This window comes from Tursiops truncatus, chromosome 9, assembly GCF_011762595.2.
Source record: "Tursiops truncatus isolate mTurTru1 chromosome 9, mTurTru1.mat.Y, whole genome shotgun sequence".
Lineage (NCBI taxonomy): Eukaryota > Metazoa > Chordata > Mammalia > Artiodactyla > Delphinidae > Tursiops > Tursiops truncatus.
The window spans coordinates 58,666,087-58,684,961 of record NC_047042.1 but is presented as its reverse complement, the minus strand read 5'-3'; the positions used below and the strand labels follow the sequence as shown (position 1 = coordinate 58,684,961).

The 18,875-nt window shown below is 40.4% G+C and overlaps 1 protein-coding gene across 1 annotated transcript in view; it reads left to right on the top strand.

The window, feature by feature from the left end:
* Positions 1-2,845: 2,845 nt before the first annotated feature.
* The window catches only part of CPVL (carboxypeptidase vitellogenic like), a 101,073-nt gene continuing 85,043 nt past the window's right edge, over positions 2,846-18,875 (top strand). Inside the window, 1 exon segment of the mRNA XM_073809777.1 lies at positions 2,846-2,959. Coding sequence (XP_073665878.1) covers positions 2,846-2,959 — 114 coding nt within the window.

Genomic DNA, 18,875 nt, shown 5'->3' with positions numbered 1-18,875 from the left:
TTGTTTACATTGTTGACAGTTTTTATTATTCTAAATAACACTGTGATAAATAGCTTTGTTTATATCAAAAAAAATTTACATTAGACACATGATTTCCAATTGTAATATTTAAGGTTTAGTAAGACAGTTTTAGTGAATCACATGGTTTTGACCTTTAGCTTATTTGAGTCTGCCAATATTGTTTTGTATCTGCCTAGATTTTATTCGGTTTCTGAACATTTATTAAGAGGAACAGTTTGCCTGAATCCTTCAGTAGGATGTATTTGAACTGGAAATAGCACGCATGTTTTCATATCACTTCAAGTAGACACGTGATACAGTATAGGGTTAATAATTTTTTTTTTCACTCTCTGTGGGCAATAACTTCCAGTACAGGGTTTATTAGTTTAGAAAGTACTCAATAAATATTCAGTAAATAAAAAGATTCTGGCTAATTTAGGATAGGCAAAAACATTTGTAAAAGATGTTTAAAAAAAAAGAAACACTTCTCCGTTCATGATATGGCTTTCGTTTTCATTAGGAGAGATGACAGCTAAGCACAGTTCAGGAATTCTGACCATTAAATGAAACAGTGAAATGAAGTATGTTGTTGCTTTTATTCACCTACATGGGAAACCATGACTCTAATAGTTATTTGATTAAATGTCAATGGGAGCTCCTAAATTGACCCAACTCTTACTTTTATGTGTTAGATTTATGTCAGTTAAAACGAGACTGGTTTTACCTTTCTGTGTTTAACATCTTTGAGTCAACATCTGCTTACAGAAGAAGTGCTGTAACTACCCTGGTTATTTTAATATTAATGACTTCCATTAACGGGGGCTGGATGTTTGCAGCAGAAAGATTGAGAAATTAGGTGGTATGATTAGTTTCTTGTTTCTGCCCACGGGAAAAAACCTCTTAATGGAAGAGCTTCTTCCAATATGTTTCTAATACCACAGATTTTTTTTTTCCCTGCGAACCTGTTAGTAAGATTGTTGATTCAAGCATTCCTTGAAAGTAGCTGTTAGTAAAACGTTAGCGTAACAAGTTCTCATAATTTAAAAAAATGTATTATCAGTGCCATAGTGATCATTAAATTACCCTTGGGCTTCTTGGGAACCTAAATTTAGTTTCTAAATTCATTTTGTTCCTTATTATAGTAAATAATAGAGAAAAGCATTTTTTAGCTACATAGTCTATTTGGTTGGGCTTGTTTACATTAAGTCTGGAGGGTTCTATTAAGTTAACCATGAAAGACTTGACAAGGATTATGTATTCAATCAAATTATAAACTTTTATTTTATTGGGGAAATGTGGCTGAAAAGCTTTTAAAATTTTCTACAAGCAATATTTTCCTATTATGCCAAGTTGGGTTGTGATAAGCATGTGATTAATAGATTTCTACACATTTTGAGTTTTTAAGGTATTTTAGTGGCTTTGTATTTTAAAGCACTAAACAGTCAAAAGCGGACATTATATTTGCATAAATTGTATATTTCTTTTTGTATCCAGAAATCTGAGTGAGCAGAGTATTTAACTAGCAGCAGTGCAGAGTAATGTAATAGCACTGATGTAGGCATTATAATACTTAGCAGAGTCAGGATTAAGGGGAAGCAAGTGAGGTGCCTGCCTTGGATATAAAATTTAAGAGTGCCAAAAAACTCAGTAATCAAGATAAATAGTATTTTAATGCAATACTTGAAAAAATCAAAAATAGTACAAAAAAACCTTACGATAGACAAAGTCTCAAAATTTAAAAAAAGACGAGTTCCCACCCCGCATCTGCACCAGACTCGACTCACCCGGGTCCCGGCCCTGATTGCATACTAGTTCCTATTTCTCTACTTTGATGTCCATGGATAAGGCACTCCTTTGAGTCAAGTTTTCTTTGTCTAAGATTGATGATAATAATCCTTGCTTTCCTGTTTGATTTATTAGGATGTTCAAATCAGCTAAAAATACATGGGAAAGCCCATTGTAAATACAATTTATGTATTTACAAGTTTAGAGAAATCACCGTAAAATTTTACGCCATTATTATTATCAGCTCAGATGAATACTCTAAGCAAACATCAGAGTGGAAGATCCTTGGAAAACTTTGTGTTAATAAAGTGTGAAGTCTAACTCTTGAGTTCATTTGTCAGCTAGCTATAGGGGCAGGGGCCTGAAAATTGTTGTAGGACCCTCCCTGTCTCTTTCTTTTTTGTTCTTGGATGCAAAGTTTAGTGATTTGTAAGAGATAGAAACGTGACCAGAAATCACATGCAAAATGCCCAGGGACAGCTCAGGTCTCACCTTTTCTCAAGCTGTGCCTCCCACCAATGATGCTTCCCCATTTCTTCTGCCTAGCTGAGTTCCACCCACCTTTTATTCACCTCCGACCTTGGTAAGGCCTTCCTAGGTTCTCTTGGCCTGAAATGTGTTCTCAGTCCTCTGCCTGTAGCAGATGACTGTCTCTCCCACTCATTTCATGATCTATTTACAGAGTCCCTGTTGTCTTGATGCTTCATGTAATCCTTCATCAAATTTACTTTCCAGACCACAGTTTTAGAAATATAAATCGTTTCTTTAGTTGCATTGTAAATCCCTTGAATAGCCTTCCATTAGGCTGTTAATTTCAGGGTGAGCAAGGATTGGGTCTTTCTTATTTAGGTTGTATCTAAGGTACTTAGCAAAGAGCTTTATATATATTTTTCTTTGAGTAACTAAATGAATGTCTTGCGTGTAAAGGGGATTGGTAAATTTTTACTCTGTATTTATTTGTGGAATGTTATTGTTTCCATCCTAGGTCTAGACAGAACGGTTGGTGCCATGTGGAAGGCGCTTGCTTTGCTGGCCCTGTTGGTGCTCAGCCCTGGTGGTGATGGGCTGTTTCGCTCCTTATACAGAAACGCCCATGTTTCCACACCACATAAAGGAGATCCAGGACAGCCATTATTTCTAACTCCTTATATTGAAGCTGGGAAGTTTGCAGAAGGTAAGTTTAAATCAGAAACTTACCTTCTGGTATAGTTTCAACAGTTGGTTTTTTTTTTTAGCAGTTGTCTCACAGGATCCAAAATACATTCTAGTATTTTACTCAATTGTTTTATTTCAAATATTAATGATTTGGTGTCATATAGTATCAGAGTTTAGAGCTAAAATGAAAGTTCATCAGGGTCAGATTAACCAGTGGTTGAGTCCCTGCATATCTATTTATAAAACTAATATAGGGCCTGTCTACAATTGGTTACTACATGTCAGTTACTGCTTCCATGCATTTGATATAAAAATCATTTTAGCATCGCAGCGAGCCAGGAAGTGCATCTGTTTTACACACAAGAAAACTAAAGCAGAAGGAGATGAAGTTACTTGCCAGAGTCATACAGACACCAGCTGGTAGATGCAGGATTCACACCCCGATAGCTTCATTCCAAAGCCTAGGCTCACAGCCACTGTGCTGGGCCCCTTTGCCTGGTAAGTTGACTTAACATCCTAGGACTCAGTTTCCTCATTAATAAGATGGAGAAAAAACAACCCACCCAAGTCTCAGGGATGTTAAAAGAATCATATGAGGAAATGCATGTGAAAACTCTTTATAACCTGTAAATTGCTCTCTAAATATTAGTGTTTGCTGATGGCTTTTATTTAGAGTTTGTGGGTTTTTCTATTATTAATACAAAAAAAAGTGTCTTCTGATGTCATCAGAGACTAAAAATTATGACGTGCCTCTGCCCTTAATGCTTCTTCATGCTTAGGTAAATCACTGTGTAGGATCAATTATGTAATCTTTCTGGACCTCAGGACACTCCTGAACTATAAACCGGTATGTAGGCAGAGCTGTTTGTAAAAGGGAGCAGAGAAATGGGGTGGTGGCTGGAGGGAGTTATGGAGTCAGGAAGGGTCAGGAAGAGAGTTACGGAGGGTAGGAGGTAATGATGGAAATAGTCCAGTAGAGAGGGGAAAGTAGATTGAGGTGGGACGTCTGTTGTGGAACATTTTCTTGAAGGAGATGAGAATCCATGGATGGAGATCTTGGTGTTTGCTTCGGAGTTTATCCCTAGTCACAGGTGGGAAGGCAGAGTTAATGCTTATGAGGCTGATAAGTTGGTAGATTTCATGGGAATGTGGAGCTGAAACTGGAAATTTTAGGGAAATGATCATTTTAAAGATCTAAAATAAATGTACATACTCTGTATGGAAGTTTAAAATAAAGCAACTTTTCTTTAGTTCTCATAGTCAATAGGCTGTCATCATTTTTGTCTTTGGTTTGATTTAAAACCAAAATATTCTCCCCCCCCCTTTTTTTTTTTTTTTTTTTTGCGGTATGCGGGCCTCTCACTGTTGTGGCCTCTCCCGTTGCGGAGCACAGGCTCCGGACGCGCAGGCTCAGCGGCCATGGCTCATGGGCCCAGCCGCTCTGCGGCATGTGGGATCTTCCCGGACCGGGGCACGAACCCGTGTCCCCTGCATCGGCAGGCGGACTCTCAACCACTGCGCCACCAGGGAAGCCCTATTCTCCCCTCTTAAGGGTGCATTGGAGTCCTGCTCATATATCTTTGTCTGAAATATACATTGGCTCCATGTTTCACCATCTCTTTTCTAAGAAAAGATGAAAAACTTTGATAATATAGTCAGTGATAATGTAGTGAGGCTGTGTAGTCTTTTTTTAAGACTCGTTTTTGCTTGATGTAGAAAAGTCATGAAAAGATGGCAGCCCAATGGCATAGGCTGATATCACTAGGCATAAATGAAGAGGCAAAATATCATTAACCCAAATCCACCAAACTGGATCATATGCCTTTCTTTTGGCTTCCATGGATACTGATGACTTAGATTATGTTTATTCACAGTAAATCAAAGCAAATCATTTCGTTTGGAGCTGAAAAGGAGTTAAATACTTATAACCAAACCCTGCCAATTCACAGATGAGGAATTTGAGACTCAAATATTTTACATGACTTGCCCAAGGGGACATAGGTAATAGTAGTAGAGATGAGTCTAAGACCCAAATTTTCTGACTTGCACTCTGTAATTCGCCTGCTATAATTTATTTTCCTTTGTTTAAGAAGCTTGTCCTCTTTTGGAGTGACCAGATGCACACACGTGAAACAATTAAGGAATCAGGCAATGCATACTAAAGTTCTAAAGTATTACATTTGAGGAAGGCGTGCTGGAAATTTTTAGAAGGAAGCTATCCCTGTTGGTTGGCATAATCCAAATAGAAAGTAGTAGCAGTAGTAGTAGTAGTAGTAAGAATAATATCAATAAATAGCTAACATTTAGTAGTAATTGTATCCCGAGTACCTGGCACAGCGGCTGTATGTAATAGGCACTCAATAAATATTTGTAGAATTTAAATTTGAGACCTATGTTTCAGACGTTATGCTTTATACAAATTAGCTCTTTTAATCCTTGTAGCAACTCTAATGAAAAATGAATACTTATTGTTCCCATTTTACGAATGAGAAAACTAAAGCCCAGAGAAATTAGGTGTCTTGCCCAGGACCATTTAAAGGTAGTAAGTGGCAGATCTGGAATTAAAACCTATTTCTGCTGACTCCAGAGCCTGAGGTATGAACCTCTGTACTATGTGACCAGACTTGAGGGTGTAGGGTAAGATTTGGGCAAATAAGAAAGGGCCTGTGCATACTGAGTAAGACACCTTAAACAGAGCATTAAGGCAACGTGGCCATGGTGTCTCTGAATCGTACATCTGGTAGAACAAGTGCAAAGAATACAGAGAAATCTGCCTGAGAGATTGTCCACATCCCTCCCATTCCTGGATTTCTCGCCTACAAGCATTTCACGGTCATGGGTGTCAGCAGTAGTAAAGAAAGATTCTGAGGGAGATAGTTTTATCTTCTGTCCTTTTTTGTGCTAAGCCTGATAGATCACCATCTGATGAGTGACAACATTTAAAATATTAAATCTGGTGTAATGTCACTTTCTAAAGTTCTGTCAAAAATCTTTGAACAGAATTTTAAATGACTAATCCAAAATCAGGTACATCTGGGTATTCAACTGCAGTCCTGACAACACAATTAAGGATAATTGTATTCATCCGCTTTACTGAAAGTTCAGGAAGCTCTGGACAGATGGTCAGCTCACTCCGCTGAATCCCTTTTGTTTATCAAGTCTGTCAGAATCTTAGGAACATGAGTCTTAATATCGTAATGGAACATTTTTGAGATAAACAGTAATTGACAAAAAGACAAGGGAAATTTTAATTTTTTAAAAAATCTCCAACATAAACTAACTGGCTTAGTTTTATGTAACTGTAATTGCATGTTTGCTTTCTCTGCAGCTAGAATAAATCCTCACTCTCTGAAACAAAATGAATGTAGGAGGCCAGTTTTAGCATGTTTCCAGACACTGTCTTTTCACCAACTTTAAAGAATATTTTGCTATTAGGTCTTAATTTATTATTACTTATGGCCTGGTAGTGTCCTGTCCATCCTGATGATGATGCAAGTCTTTGCAAATATGAAGTACCTGATTAACTGGTTCAAGCCCTTCTTTGGTCATACGCTAATCTTTTTGAAAGTGTTTCTATCACAAGCACAGTAAATAACAAGTAGGAAGTGAAGTCGCTTCAAAGAAAACCTTTTTCCTTTTTTCAACTGTTTTCAACATTTGTATTATGAGTCACGGTTCCAGGAAGAAAAACTCCTCCATCTTGGGAGTTTATTTTCCACATTCCATTAATAGATTCTAGAAGGATGAACGGGGACATTTGAAAATGCAAAAAATCAATTTAGTTGAAAAAGCTTTTATTTTACCGGGGTTTACTTAAAGGAAATTTAAAACAGGATGAAACACTTTTTTGTGGGGCAGAGAAAAGTCTTTCTAAATTTCTTGAGATCTTAATAAGGCCTGCCTGCCTTAGGAGGTTTTTGTAGAAGTAAGCTAATCCTAGTGCATTGCCAGTGTGTCATGTTTTAGTTCATTCATTCACATTTATTCATTAAAAAATGTGTATCGAATGTCTTAAGTGTATAAACCAGCATACTGTGTCCCTGGGGGTACAAAGATAAACAAGACAAATTCCCTGCTTCCCAACAGCCCCTGATCCAGGAGGGAAGGTAGAAAGTAAACCCCAGTCAGTACAAGGCAGCAGAGAAACAGCTTTACAATGCTCAGAAAGGAAGGACTGGGTAAGCATCTGAGTCATTTTCAGAGCAGGCCAGCGGACCTTGTGTTGTGCTGGTCTCAGAGAGATAGATAGATTCAATCACCCCATCTCCCATAGTCCATTCCCTCCAGCTCCTTTCTGTTATATGTTTTCTCTTTTTCTCATTCTACTTTGACCTTTCTCATTTTTCTCTGTCTTTCTCAAGTGCTCACTTAGCCCTCTGGGATTCACATCTCACTCATTCCCAATGCTTGAGCCTTTGGTTCTCTGCCCTCCTTGTTGGGGGGGATCTCTGTTGGATTTTGAGAAGATTAATAGTTTTGTGAAAAATATTTCAAAAGTGTTTTAGGTACAAACTACCAGCTACAAAAGACATAAGTTCCAGGGATGTAATGCACAGCATGGTAACTGTAGTTAATAATACTGTCTTGCTATTTGAAAGTTGCTAAGAGAGTAGAGCTTAAAAGTCCTCATCACAAGAAAAAAATTTGTAGCTGTGTGTGATGAGAGATGTTAACTGGATTTATTGTGGTGATCATTTCACAACATATACAAATATTCAATCATGTTATATATATCTGAAACTAATGTCATGTTGTATGTCAATTACGCCTCAATTAAAAAAAAAAAAAAAAGCCAAAAGAAGTGTTTTAAAGGCTGCCCAGCCCTGGAGGTGATCTTTCTGTGGGCTAATTGAGAGTGGAAGCAAAGATGGGAAGAGGGAAGGGTGGGGGATGGGAAGGGCAGGCACATACCACTTTCCCCAAAACATCTCCCTTTTCTTTTCCTTAAAATCTTTCTTTGTTCTTTGCCTTTTTTTTTTTTTTTTTTTTTTTTTTTTGGTGGGGAGGGATAGATCTCATTGGGAAGAGAATGGCGAAGAGGTTAAGAGGTTGGAATAAACAATCTTTCCTGGGGGAACTGGACTGAGCCCCAAAAAGGCAAAGTCTTCTAGGCTATTCTTGGGGTGGCCCACAGGCTAATGAGAATCATCCCTCTCTTTGCCTAAGCCCTTATGTTATGTCCATCTCTGTGCTCAAGGGTCATATGCATGTTTTCATTTGATCCTCACACAAAGCCCAGGGTGGACAAATCAGCATCCATATTGACACCATGGCTTCCTGCATCCTGTCTGTGCTGTCACTGAACGCCGAGTTGGGAAGAGATGTCAATTAGCACTCCAGGGCCCATGGGCTCTGGTACCCCACTGAAGACATCTTTAGTTGGTGGCACATGAGTAGGATCGAGCTTCCTTACCTACTGTCTACTAAACAGTCTCCAACTTAATAAGTCTCAGACTTAAGTAGCTTTTCTTGAACAATTTTGTTTTTATTGGGGACACTTACTTTGTTCCCCCTAAAGGACTCTTCTTCACCCAGACTTCCCCACCACACCCTGCTTCCTACCTGTTTACTGTCCCTTCTCCACTCCTTTCCTAATCACTGCTTCCCCCTCCATTCCCTGCTTCTCATACCTTTTGACTAACTCTCTAGCTGAGATGCAGTGTAGCAGGGTAGGGGCAGGGGCTAACTCCGCAGCCCGACTTCTGGGTTTAAATCCCAGCTCTCCGTTGCTAGCTGTGTGACCTCGGGCAAGTTACTTAACCTCTCTGTGCTTCAGCTTTCTCATCTGTAAAATGGAGATAATAATTATACCTACCACGTAATGTAAAGCCCTTGGTATAGTGGCCTTGTAAGTGTTCCCAGTTCTATTGATAGTAGTATTGTTTACTCCTGGGCGCTTCACCTCTCTGAGCATTCCCTCTTTCCTCCTCCCTGTCCCTGTCCTTTTGCTGCCCTTAGAAAACCAGGACCTCTGCCCTCTACAGCTGCCCCTTGTCCTATTTGGCTCCTTCTGAGTAGCCACGTGATCACCCATAGTCTCACTGCCTGCCTCTCCCCACCCTCCCCAGCCGGCCCCAGTCATTCTTACTCCCCACATGCCTGGTCCATTTCCCTTAGTGGAAGTAGCAGGCCCTTTGCTTTCACCACAAGAAGAGTGTGGAGAACACAGGCCTCTTCCAGGCTGAGAGCTCCTTAGCTGTTATTTCTCTTTCACTCCCCCCCACCCCCGCCCCACCTTTTGGGGTTAGGTGACTTTATCCTGCCTTGGCCTTCCAGGTGGCCCCATGTGAACACCTTGGTTTACTCTTTAGAGTGGAGCTAAGGATAGGTGATTTTCTTTTCTTCTTAAAAAAATTCTTATTATAGTTCATAAGGTATGAACCAAAAAAAAAAAGGTTTAAAATGTCACTTGCCCTTGGCTAAATGGTGAATTTTGAATATGTGGAACTGGCCAGGGCAGGCTGGAAGTTGCTACCAGTAAACACCTTTATACCAATCCCCTTGTAGCCTTTCTGATCACTTCATTCCAGACCTGGCTCCTGGGAGAAGTCTGGCCAAGATGGAATGGCTCACCCCGTATTTATTATTTGTCTAATCCTCGGGTAAATATTTTTCCCCCCCTAGGAAGACGGTTGAGCTCGGTGACTCCTTTCCCAGGATGGAATTTGACGAGTTATTCCGGCTACATCACTGTGAATAAGACTTACAACAGCAACCTTTTCTTCTGGTTCTTTCCAGCTCAGGTAGGCCCGCAACAGCGCCCTCACAGGACACTGATGCTCAAGAGCTGACTCTGTTGCTTCAGGTAGAAACATTGGTCTTCAACCAAGGGTGCTTTTCTTTTCTTTTAAATCTTTTCGATTTTTTTTCTAAAAATAAGTGCAGTGACTCTGCGTGGTGTTCCTGTTTATGTGCAGGAAACAAACGTTAGTGGGGGAGGTCCGGCTTTTAAATTCCTTGCAGCCTTGTTCAGAATATTAATGCTGCCACCTTCTTCCTGCCACAGTCTTCTTCCTATCTTTTTGTTGTTTTGTTCTAAAAATACTTGAGGGCAGGGTTGGGCCTTGGGGAGCCAAGGAAGGACAAGGAGTGGGGAGATTCCTGAGGTTCACAGGTGATGCATGTCTAAGCCTGTTTAAATTTAGTCAATTGTAGTCTTATTTGGCTGCTCTGTCTATGAATTTTGCTGTGCCAATTATCATTCTTACACTCACTCCTTCATGCATCCAATACCCATTTACTGAGTAGTGCTCTGTGGGGATACAGAGGAGAGAGAATTGAACTCACTCTGTGGGCCTTTAGGGGAGGGGTGGGGAGGACCAGTGACCCAGGATGGCTTCCTGGATGAGGGGGCTATTTACCTTCTCACATCCATACAGACACAGTTCGTATATGCTTGTACTTTAGCAATTCTGTTTAGCTCACGTCAAGGTCACACAGTTCTTCAGCAGGAACAAACTACTTTAGGCTTATAGATACTATTGGGGTTATTGTAAGAGGTAGTGAGATGCATAAACAAATTTTATCCCAACACAGGGTAGTTTTCTATTTTTATTTTCCAAATTGAATTTGCGTTAGAAGCCAGAGAAAACAAAAAATGTTTACCCTCCTATGGAGGGTAGTATTAATATTTGCATGTGATTTGCATATAAAAGCATTGCATATGTAATGACTGGGTAAATTGCTTGAACTAAATTGCTTCTCTTGGTACTGTTGGATCATATTTTCTTGATTTTTCATTTCTACTTTCTCAACCATAGCCTCTGACAGTTCACCAGGTAGTTGTGGGTGGAAGGAGGCATATAAGAAATGGGGAGGAATTCTAGATACTTTATAGTTGGAGCTCATAGCAGTTTTCAGGCTGTCACCCACTCTGGGAAGGCTTCTCCTGGACCCCTTACATATTTCTTCCTCATTGTTACTGTTGAGTGAGGCAAGTAAGGTGCCTAGAGCACAAAATTTAAGGAGAGACTCACTCTCAGGGTTGTACAAGTGCAAGGCTGGTACCTGAGTGACCTCTAGACTCTCCTGCTGGTACCTCCCATTGGGGGAACCCAGCTGGAAAACAAAGGGCAAGGGAGTCTGGTCCATAGAGATCTGCCTACCAGGGCACAGAGCAGAGTAGAGACTGGATCTTCAGAAGCAACCAAGTAAATATCCCAATATCCAGCACAGCTATCTTGAGGAAATAAATTAAGCCTAGAAAGATGACCTGTTTCTAACAGGTGGAAATTTTCTTCATGTTCTTGGAAGTCCCTTAAACTCCATGCCTTTCAGAAACCATACTGTATGGTTTGTGATATCACATCTATCCATATCATTGAATACAGGCATTTATCATGAATACAGGCATTTATCATGAATAGGAGTTATATTAGTTTTCTATTGCTATTGTACAAATTTTGCACAAATTTAGTGGCTTAAACAACACCGATTTTTTATTTCACAGTTCTGGAGGTTAGAAGTCCAACACCGGTATCACTGGCCTAAAATCAAGGTGTCAGCCGGGCTGTGGTCCTTCTGGAGGCTCCAGGGGAGAATGCATGTCCTTGCCTTTTGCAGTTTCTAGAGGGTGCTGGCATTCCTTGGCTAATGGCTCCTTTTTCTATCTCCAAAGCCAGCATCAGTGAGTTGAATCCTTCTTACATTGCATCACTCTGGCCGACTCCATACTCATATAACCTTCCGTGCCTCTTGTCTTTTGCCTCCCTCTTCATTTAAGGACCCTTGGGATTACTTTGGGCCCACTTGGATAATCCAGGATACTCTCCCTGTTTTAATGTCAGTTGACTAGCAACCTTAATTCCATCTGCAACCTTAATTCCCCTTTACCGCGTAGCTTAACATATTCACACATTCTGGGGTTTTGGATGTGACATCTTTGGAGGCCATTATTCTGTGCAAAATGGATACTTGAAAATTTTACCTGGATTAGTGATTTGCAGTATGTTCTCTCTCAGTGATCCTCACATTTTATTGTACTTAGGAATGATCTTCACGTTCCCCCAGAGATTCTGACTTGTAAACTGGGAGAGGCCAGCAAGTTGTAGAATTAGCAGGTAGACTACACTTGAGAAACCATCACTGTAGCCTACAGGCTACCACCCTGGATTCAGTGCTCCTGGCCCCAAAGTGGCCCACAGTTCTTTTATTGGAAACACCTAGAGCAGGCAAACCCCAATAGAGGTGGTACGTTGTCCCACTCATCCGCCTAGGATGAGGGCTAGAATGGAGGACTGAGGCGGCGAGTGCAGCGTGTGGGGTCAGCACTCCTAATCCTGCTTCCTATTCCTCTAAGTCCTACTGGGGCTCCACCTCCGCTTCACCCTCTGCCGCTCCCACCTCCACCCCAGCCCTGCCAAACCTGATTCCTTACTCTCTCTTCTGCTTCGGTGGCTGGTTACGATACCAGTAAGTTCCGCATTGACTTCTACATGGTGACTTTTTTTTAGTAATGATCCAGATTTGTGAAAACAGCAATTAATGTTGAGGGAAGTGATCAAATGAAAACCAAACAAAAACCCAGTCTTTTCCCTTTTAGGTTGCCTCTGAGAGGTGAACAGCTTTATCTAGGATATTGGTGATTCTCTGGGACTATAAAGCTAGTCAGGGAAGTGGGCTTAGGATCTGCTGTACCCACTCCTGGTTTCCAGACTGAAACCCCCTGCAGTAAACAATAACTGTGCTATTGGGGCCCCCCTTTTAATTAAATGAAGACCTACCTATGCACCCGCTGACCAGATTATGTTCTTCTGGGCCCAGAATTATAGCCCTAAATACGTTCTAAGATGATCCCAGAAGACATAAAAACCACACCACCACAGCAGGAAAGAAGATGCTTAAGCACATAGTATTCTGTTGGAAGTGATAGACTGAGCTTCAGGAAGAGGCAGAGATGAAAAGATGGTACCATTGACAGCTGTCACCACAGACGGTACTAGGTGTCACCACATGGCAGCTGGGATAGATTTTTCCAAGACCTCCTTACAGGGGAGCCCACACGCACAGTTAGGTCTCCAAGGCCTCAAGGCAACCATTCCTGCGGAGCCAGTCAGGCTGTAAATTATGGACCAGGCAAGTTTCGGTGAAGGAGATAAAGCATGCGAGAAGGAGAAGCAGTGGTCACCGAGATGGGAGAGAGTTCCTTTCATTTGGCAGAAATACTAGTTCGTTGCCTGTCACAGGGAAGCAGCTGATATGATCATCAGGAGAGAAGTGACCCCTTAAAAAAACTGAAGGTAGAGAAAATGAAAAACCCAGGAAGGATGCCACACTTGTCATATCCTCTGAGTATTTTTTTGGACTGCTGTTTCTGAAATTAATTTTCTTTTCCTGTTATTTCTGTGAGGCTCCCCTGTTATTATATACAAATCAGTGCATAATGGGTTCCAGAACTTGAAATCGGTCTGCAGTTAGGGATGCAATCTACAAGAGAAATGAATAGGCATTTTGCATGGAATAAAAAATACAATGAAGGGCTTCCCTGGTGGCTCAGTGGTTAAGAATCCGCCTGTCAATGCAGGGGACACCGGTTCAATCCCCGGTCCAGGAAGATCCCACATGCCACGGAGCAACTAAGCCCATGCACCACAACTACTGAGCCTGTGCTCTAGAACCCACGAGTACAACAACTGAAGCCCGCATGCCTAGAGCCCATGCTCTGCAACAAGAGAAGTCACCGCAATGAGAAGCCCACGCACCGCAATGAAGAGTAGCCCCTGCTCGCCACAACTAGAGAAAGCCTGTGTGCAGCAACAAAGACCTAACTCAGCCAAAAATAAATAAATTTATAAAAAAAAAGTACAATGAAGCCAATAAAAATGTTAGCAATTAAAATAGCTGTTCTTAACTGAACGTTGACTATGTGCTAATAAAGCACTGTGCATTTTCTTCTTAAGACTGTACTAAAGCCACATGAGGAGGGAATTACTGTCCTCATTTTACAGATGAAGAGGATTACAGAGATTAGATAATTAGCCCCAAGTTACTCAACTAGAAATGGGCAGAATTAGATTTTAAAATGAGGTCTCTGGTGGAGAAATCTTTGCTCTTGATCATCCCATGTTGATCCTGAGAAAACTAGTCATGAAAGGCAATAGATAACAGCTGTGAAAAGTATAGCTCTTGAGGTAGTCAGGCTTGGATAAAACCTTGGCTCCACTCCTTATGCCAAATGTGACCTTCCTTGGGCACATTCTTAACTTCCCTGAGCATTGGTTTCCTTGTTTTAAAATGAGAATCAAAATACCTTCTGAACAATGGCTTTGAGAGAAATGAGATAATATGATAAAGTCTCAGAATGGTGTCAGATACATAGTAAGTAGAGTTGCTATTAGATACATAGTAAGAGAGAAAGAAGAACAAAAAAACCCCAAAGTTAGCAGAAGGAAAGAAATCATAAAGATCAGATCAGAAATAAATGAAAAAGAAATGAAGGAAACAACAGCAAAGATCAACAAAACTAAAAGCTGGTTCTTTGAGAAGATAAACAAAATTGATAAATCAATAGCCAGACTCATCAAGAAAAAAAGAGAGAAGACTCAAATCAATAGAATTAGAAATGAAAAAAGAGAAGTAACAACTGACACTACAGAAATACAAAAGATCATGAGAGATTACTACAAGCAACTCTATGCCAATAAAATGGACAACCTGGAAGAAATGGACAAATTCTTAGAAATGCACAACCTGCCAAGACTGAATCAGGAAGAAATAGAAAATATGAACAGACCAATCACAAGCACTGAAATTGAAACTGTGATTAAAAATCTTCCAACAAACAAAAGCCCAGACCAGATGGCTTCACAGGCGAATTCTATCAAACATTTAGAGAAGAGCTAACACCTATCCTTCTCAAACTCTTCCAAAGTATAGCAGAGGGAGGAACACTCCCAAACTCCTTCTACGAGGCCACCATCACCTTGATACCAAAACCAGACAAGGATGTCACAAAGAAAGAAAACTACAGGCCAATATCACTGATGAAGATAGATGCAAAAATCCTCAACAAAATACTAGCAAACAGAATCCAACAGCACATTAAAAGGGTCATACACCATGATCAAGTGGGGTTTATTCCAGGAATGCAAGGATTCTTCAATATACGCAAATCAATCAATGTGATACACCATATTAACAAATTGAAGGAGAAAAACCATATGGTCATCTCAATAGATGCAGAGAAAGCGTTCGACAAAATTCAACACCCATTTATGATAAAAACCCTGCAGAAAGTAGGCATAGAGGGAACTTTCCTCAACATAATAAAGGCCGTATATGACAAACCCACAGCCAACATCGTCCTCAATGGTGAAAAACTGAAAGCATTTCCACTAAGATCAGGAACAAGACAAGGTTGCCCACTCTCACCACTCTTATTCAACATAGTTTTGGAAGTTTTAGCCACAGCCATCAGAGAAGAAAAGGAAATAAAAGGAATCCAAATCGGAAAAGAAGAAGTAAAGCTGTCACTGTTTGCAGATGACATGATACTATACATAGAGAATCCTAAAGATGCTACGAGAAAACTACTAGAGCTAATCAATGAATTTGGTAAAGTAGCAGGATACAAAATTAATGCACAGAAATCTCTGGCATTCCTATACACTAATGATGAAAAATCTGAAAGTGAAATCAAGAAAACACTCCCATTTACCATTGTAACAAAAAGAACAAAATATCTAGGAATAAACCTACCTAAGGAGATAAAAGACCTCTATGCAGAAAATTATAAGACACTGATGAAAGAAATTAAAGATGATACAAATAGATGGAGAGATATACCATGTTCTTGGATTGGAAGAATCAACATTGTGAAAATGACTCTACTACCCAAAACAATCTACAGATTCAATGCAATCCCTATCAAACTACCACTGGCATTTTTCACAGAACTAGAGCAAAAAATTTCACAATTTGTATGGAAACACAAAAGACCCCGAATACCCAAAGCAATCTTGAGAACGAAAAACGGAGCTGGAGGAATCAGGCTCCCTGACTTCAGACTATACTACAAAGCTACAGTAATCAAGACACTATGGTACTGGCACAAAAACAGAAATATATATCAATGGACCAGTATAGAAAGCCCAGAGATAAACCCACGCACATATGGTCACCTTATCTTTGATAAGGAGGCAGGAATGTACAGTGGAGAAAGGACAGCCTCTTCAATATGTGGTGCTGGGAAAACTGGACAGGTACATGTAAAAGTATGAGATTAGATAACTCCCTAACACCATACACAAAAATAAGCTCAAGATGGATTAAAGACCTAAATGTAAGGCTAGAAGCTGTCAAACTCTTATAGGAAAACATAGGCAGAACACTCTATGACATAAATCACGGCAAGATCCTTTTTGACCCACCTCCTAGAGAAATGGAAATAAAAACAAAAATAAGCAAATGGGTCCTAATGAAACTTCAAAGCTTTTGCACAGCAAAGGAAACCATATAAAAGACCAAAAGGAAACCCTCAGAATGGGAGAAAATATTTTCAAATGAAGCAACTGACAAAGGATTAATCTCCAAAATTTATAAGCAGCTCATGCAGGTCAATAACAAAAAAAACGAACAACCCAATGCAAAAATGGGCAGAAGACCTAAATAGACATTTCTCCAAAGAAGATATACAGACTGCCAACAAACACATGAAAGAATGCTCAACATCATTAATCATTAGAGAAATGCAATTCAAAACTACAATGAGATATCATCTCACACCAGTCAGAATGGCCATCATCAAAAAATCTAGGAACAATAAATGCTGGAGAGGGTGTGGAGAAAAGGGAACCCTCTTGCACTGCTGGTGGGAATGTGAATTGGTATAGCCACTATAGAGAACAGTATGGAGTTTCCTTTAAAAACTACAAATAGAACTACCATATGACCCAGCAATCCCACTACTGGGCATATACCCTGAGAAAACCATAATTCAAAAAGAGTCATGTACCAAAATGTTCATTGCAGCTCTATTTACAATAGCCAGGAGATGGAAACAACCTAAGTGTGCATCATCGGATGAATGAATAAAGAAGATGTGGCACATGTATACAATGGAATATTACTCAACCATAAAAAGAAATGAAATTGAGCTATTTGTAATGAGGTGGATGGACCTAGAGTCTGTCATACAGAGTGAAGTAAGTCAGAAAGAGAAAGACAAATACCGTATGGTAACACATATATATGGAATTTAAGGGAAAAAATGTCATGAAGAACCTAGGGGTAAGACAGGAATAAAGACACAGACCTACTAGAGAATGGACTTGAGGATATGGGGAGGAGGAAGGGTAAGCTGTGACAAAGCGAGAGAGTGGCATGGACATATATACACTATCAAACGTAAAATAGATAGCTAGTGGGAAGCAGCCGCATAGCACAGGGAGATCAGCTCTGTGCTTTGTGACCACCTAGAGGGGTGGGATAGGGAGGGTGGGAGGGAGAGAGATGCAAGAGGGAAGAGATATGGGAACATATGTATACGTATAACTGATTCACTTTGTTATAAAACAGAAACTAACACACCATTGTAAAGCAATTATACTCCAATAAAGATGTAAAAAAATTTTAATAAAATAAAAATAGATACATAGTAAGAAGAGTGGCTGTTATGTCATTATCATCATCATCATCATTATTGTTAGTTTTCCTCGTATTAACACAAATACTCTACAGAACAAAATCAGACACAATTGGGGAGGTTAAAGAAGCAAGAGATAAGGAGCAATTCCAAATTGGAAGGAGTTGGATGCCAGCCAAGAATGTGGCTTAATTGTTACTGGGTAAGGAAATTACAAAGTGAAATTGGGATTTTTCATGTTCACGAATATAAAAAGACATATGGATAATTATTTTTTGATATTAGCATCCTTTTCATTGGAAAAAGATATCCAGCAACGCGGTCCAGGTCCACAAATCCACAGTGCGGTGCAGGGGCAGTGAGCCACTCTGATGCACATGGCCAAAGCAGAAGGCATTCTTTCTGGGAGCAGGAGAGCAGGTCCCCAAGGGTCCTTGGAAGCCAGTAGAAAAGCCCACCCAGGGAGTGTAGACTTGGAATCAGGCTCCACGGGGCCTCTGCACAAACTCAGTTCACTCCCTCCTCTGGGTGTCTGGACTGCTTCAGTAACAGTCAGGGTGGTAGAAAGCAGTAGTTCCCAAATTTGCTACAGCTCGTCAGACATACCTGTGGAGCTTTACAAATATGATAGATTCCCCAGCTCAGTGTGCAGTCTCTCCCAGCAGAGATTCTGTTTCATTTGATCTGGAGTGGGCCCAGGGATCAGTATTTCTATCAAGCTCCACAGTGATTCCAGTGCAGTTGTCCGTGCACTTGAATTTAGGAAGAGAGAACTAGAGGTCAGGAAACTGGGATTCTAGTTGCAGGTCTGCGGTTCCTCACTATATAACTTGGGACAGGGCATTTATACTCTCTGAGCCCCCATTTTCTCATAGAGAAATAAAGATGTTAAAGTTGATTCCTAAGGTCCCTTCCCAGTCTTACATTCTATGGTATCTACAGTTTTAGTCGGCTTGCCTACAAAACCTCCCTTAATGTGCAGCCAAAGTTATAAAAGCATCCGAGAACTCTGGTTTGTGAATGAACTCTTGAATTTGTGGCCTCTGTGGTAACTGGCCTTCAAGAGAGTCCCCAGTGATCTTCATTTCTTGGTATGTGTTCTCCTGTGTAGTCCCCTTCCATACTGAATCAAGGCTGGCCTTAGTGACCCACACATTAATAGCAGAAATGATGGTGTGTGACTTCCAAGCCTGGACCATTAAGAACAATGCTGCTTCTGCCTTGGTGTTTTGGACCACTCACTCTGAGGGAAGCCAGATGCCATGCTGGAAGGATGCTAAAACAGCCATATGGACAAACTCTTCTGGAGAGGAAGTGAGGCCTCCACCCTCCAGTCAACATTGGAGTCAGGCCT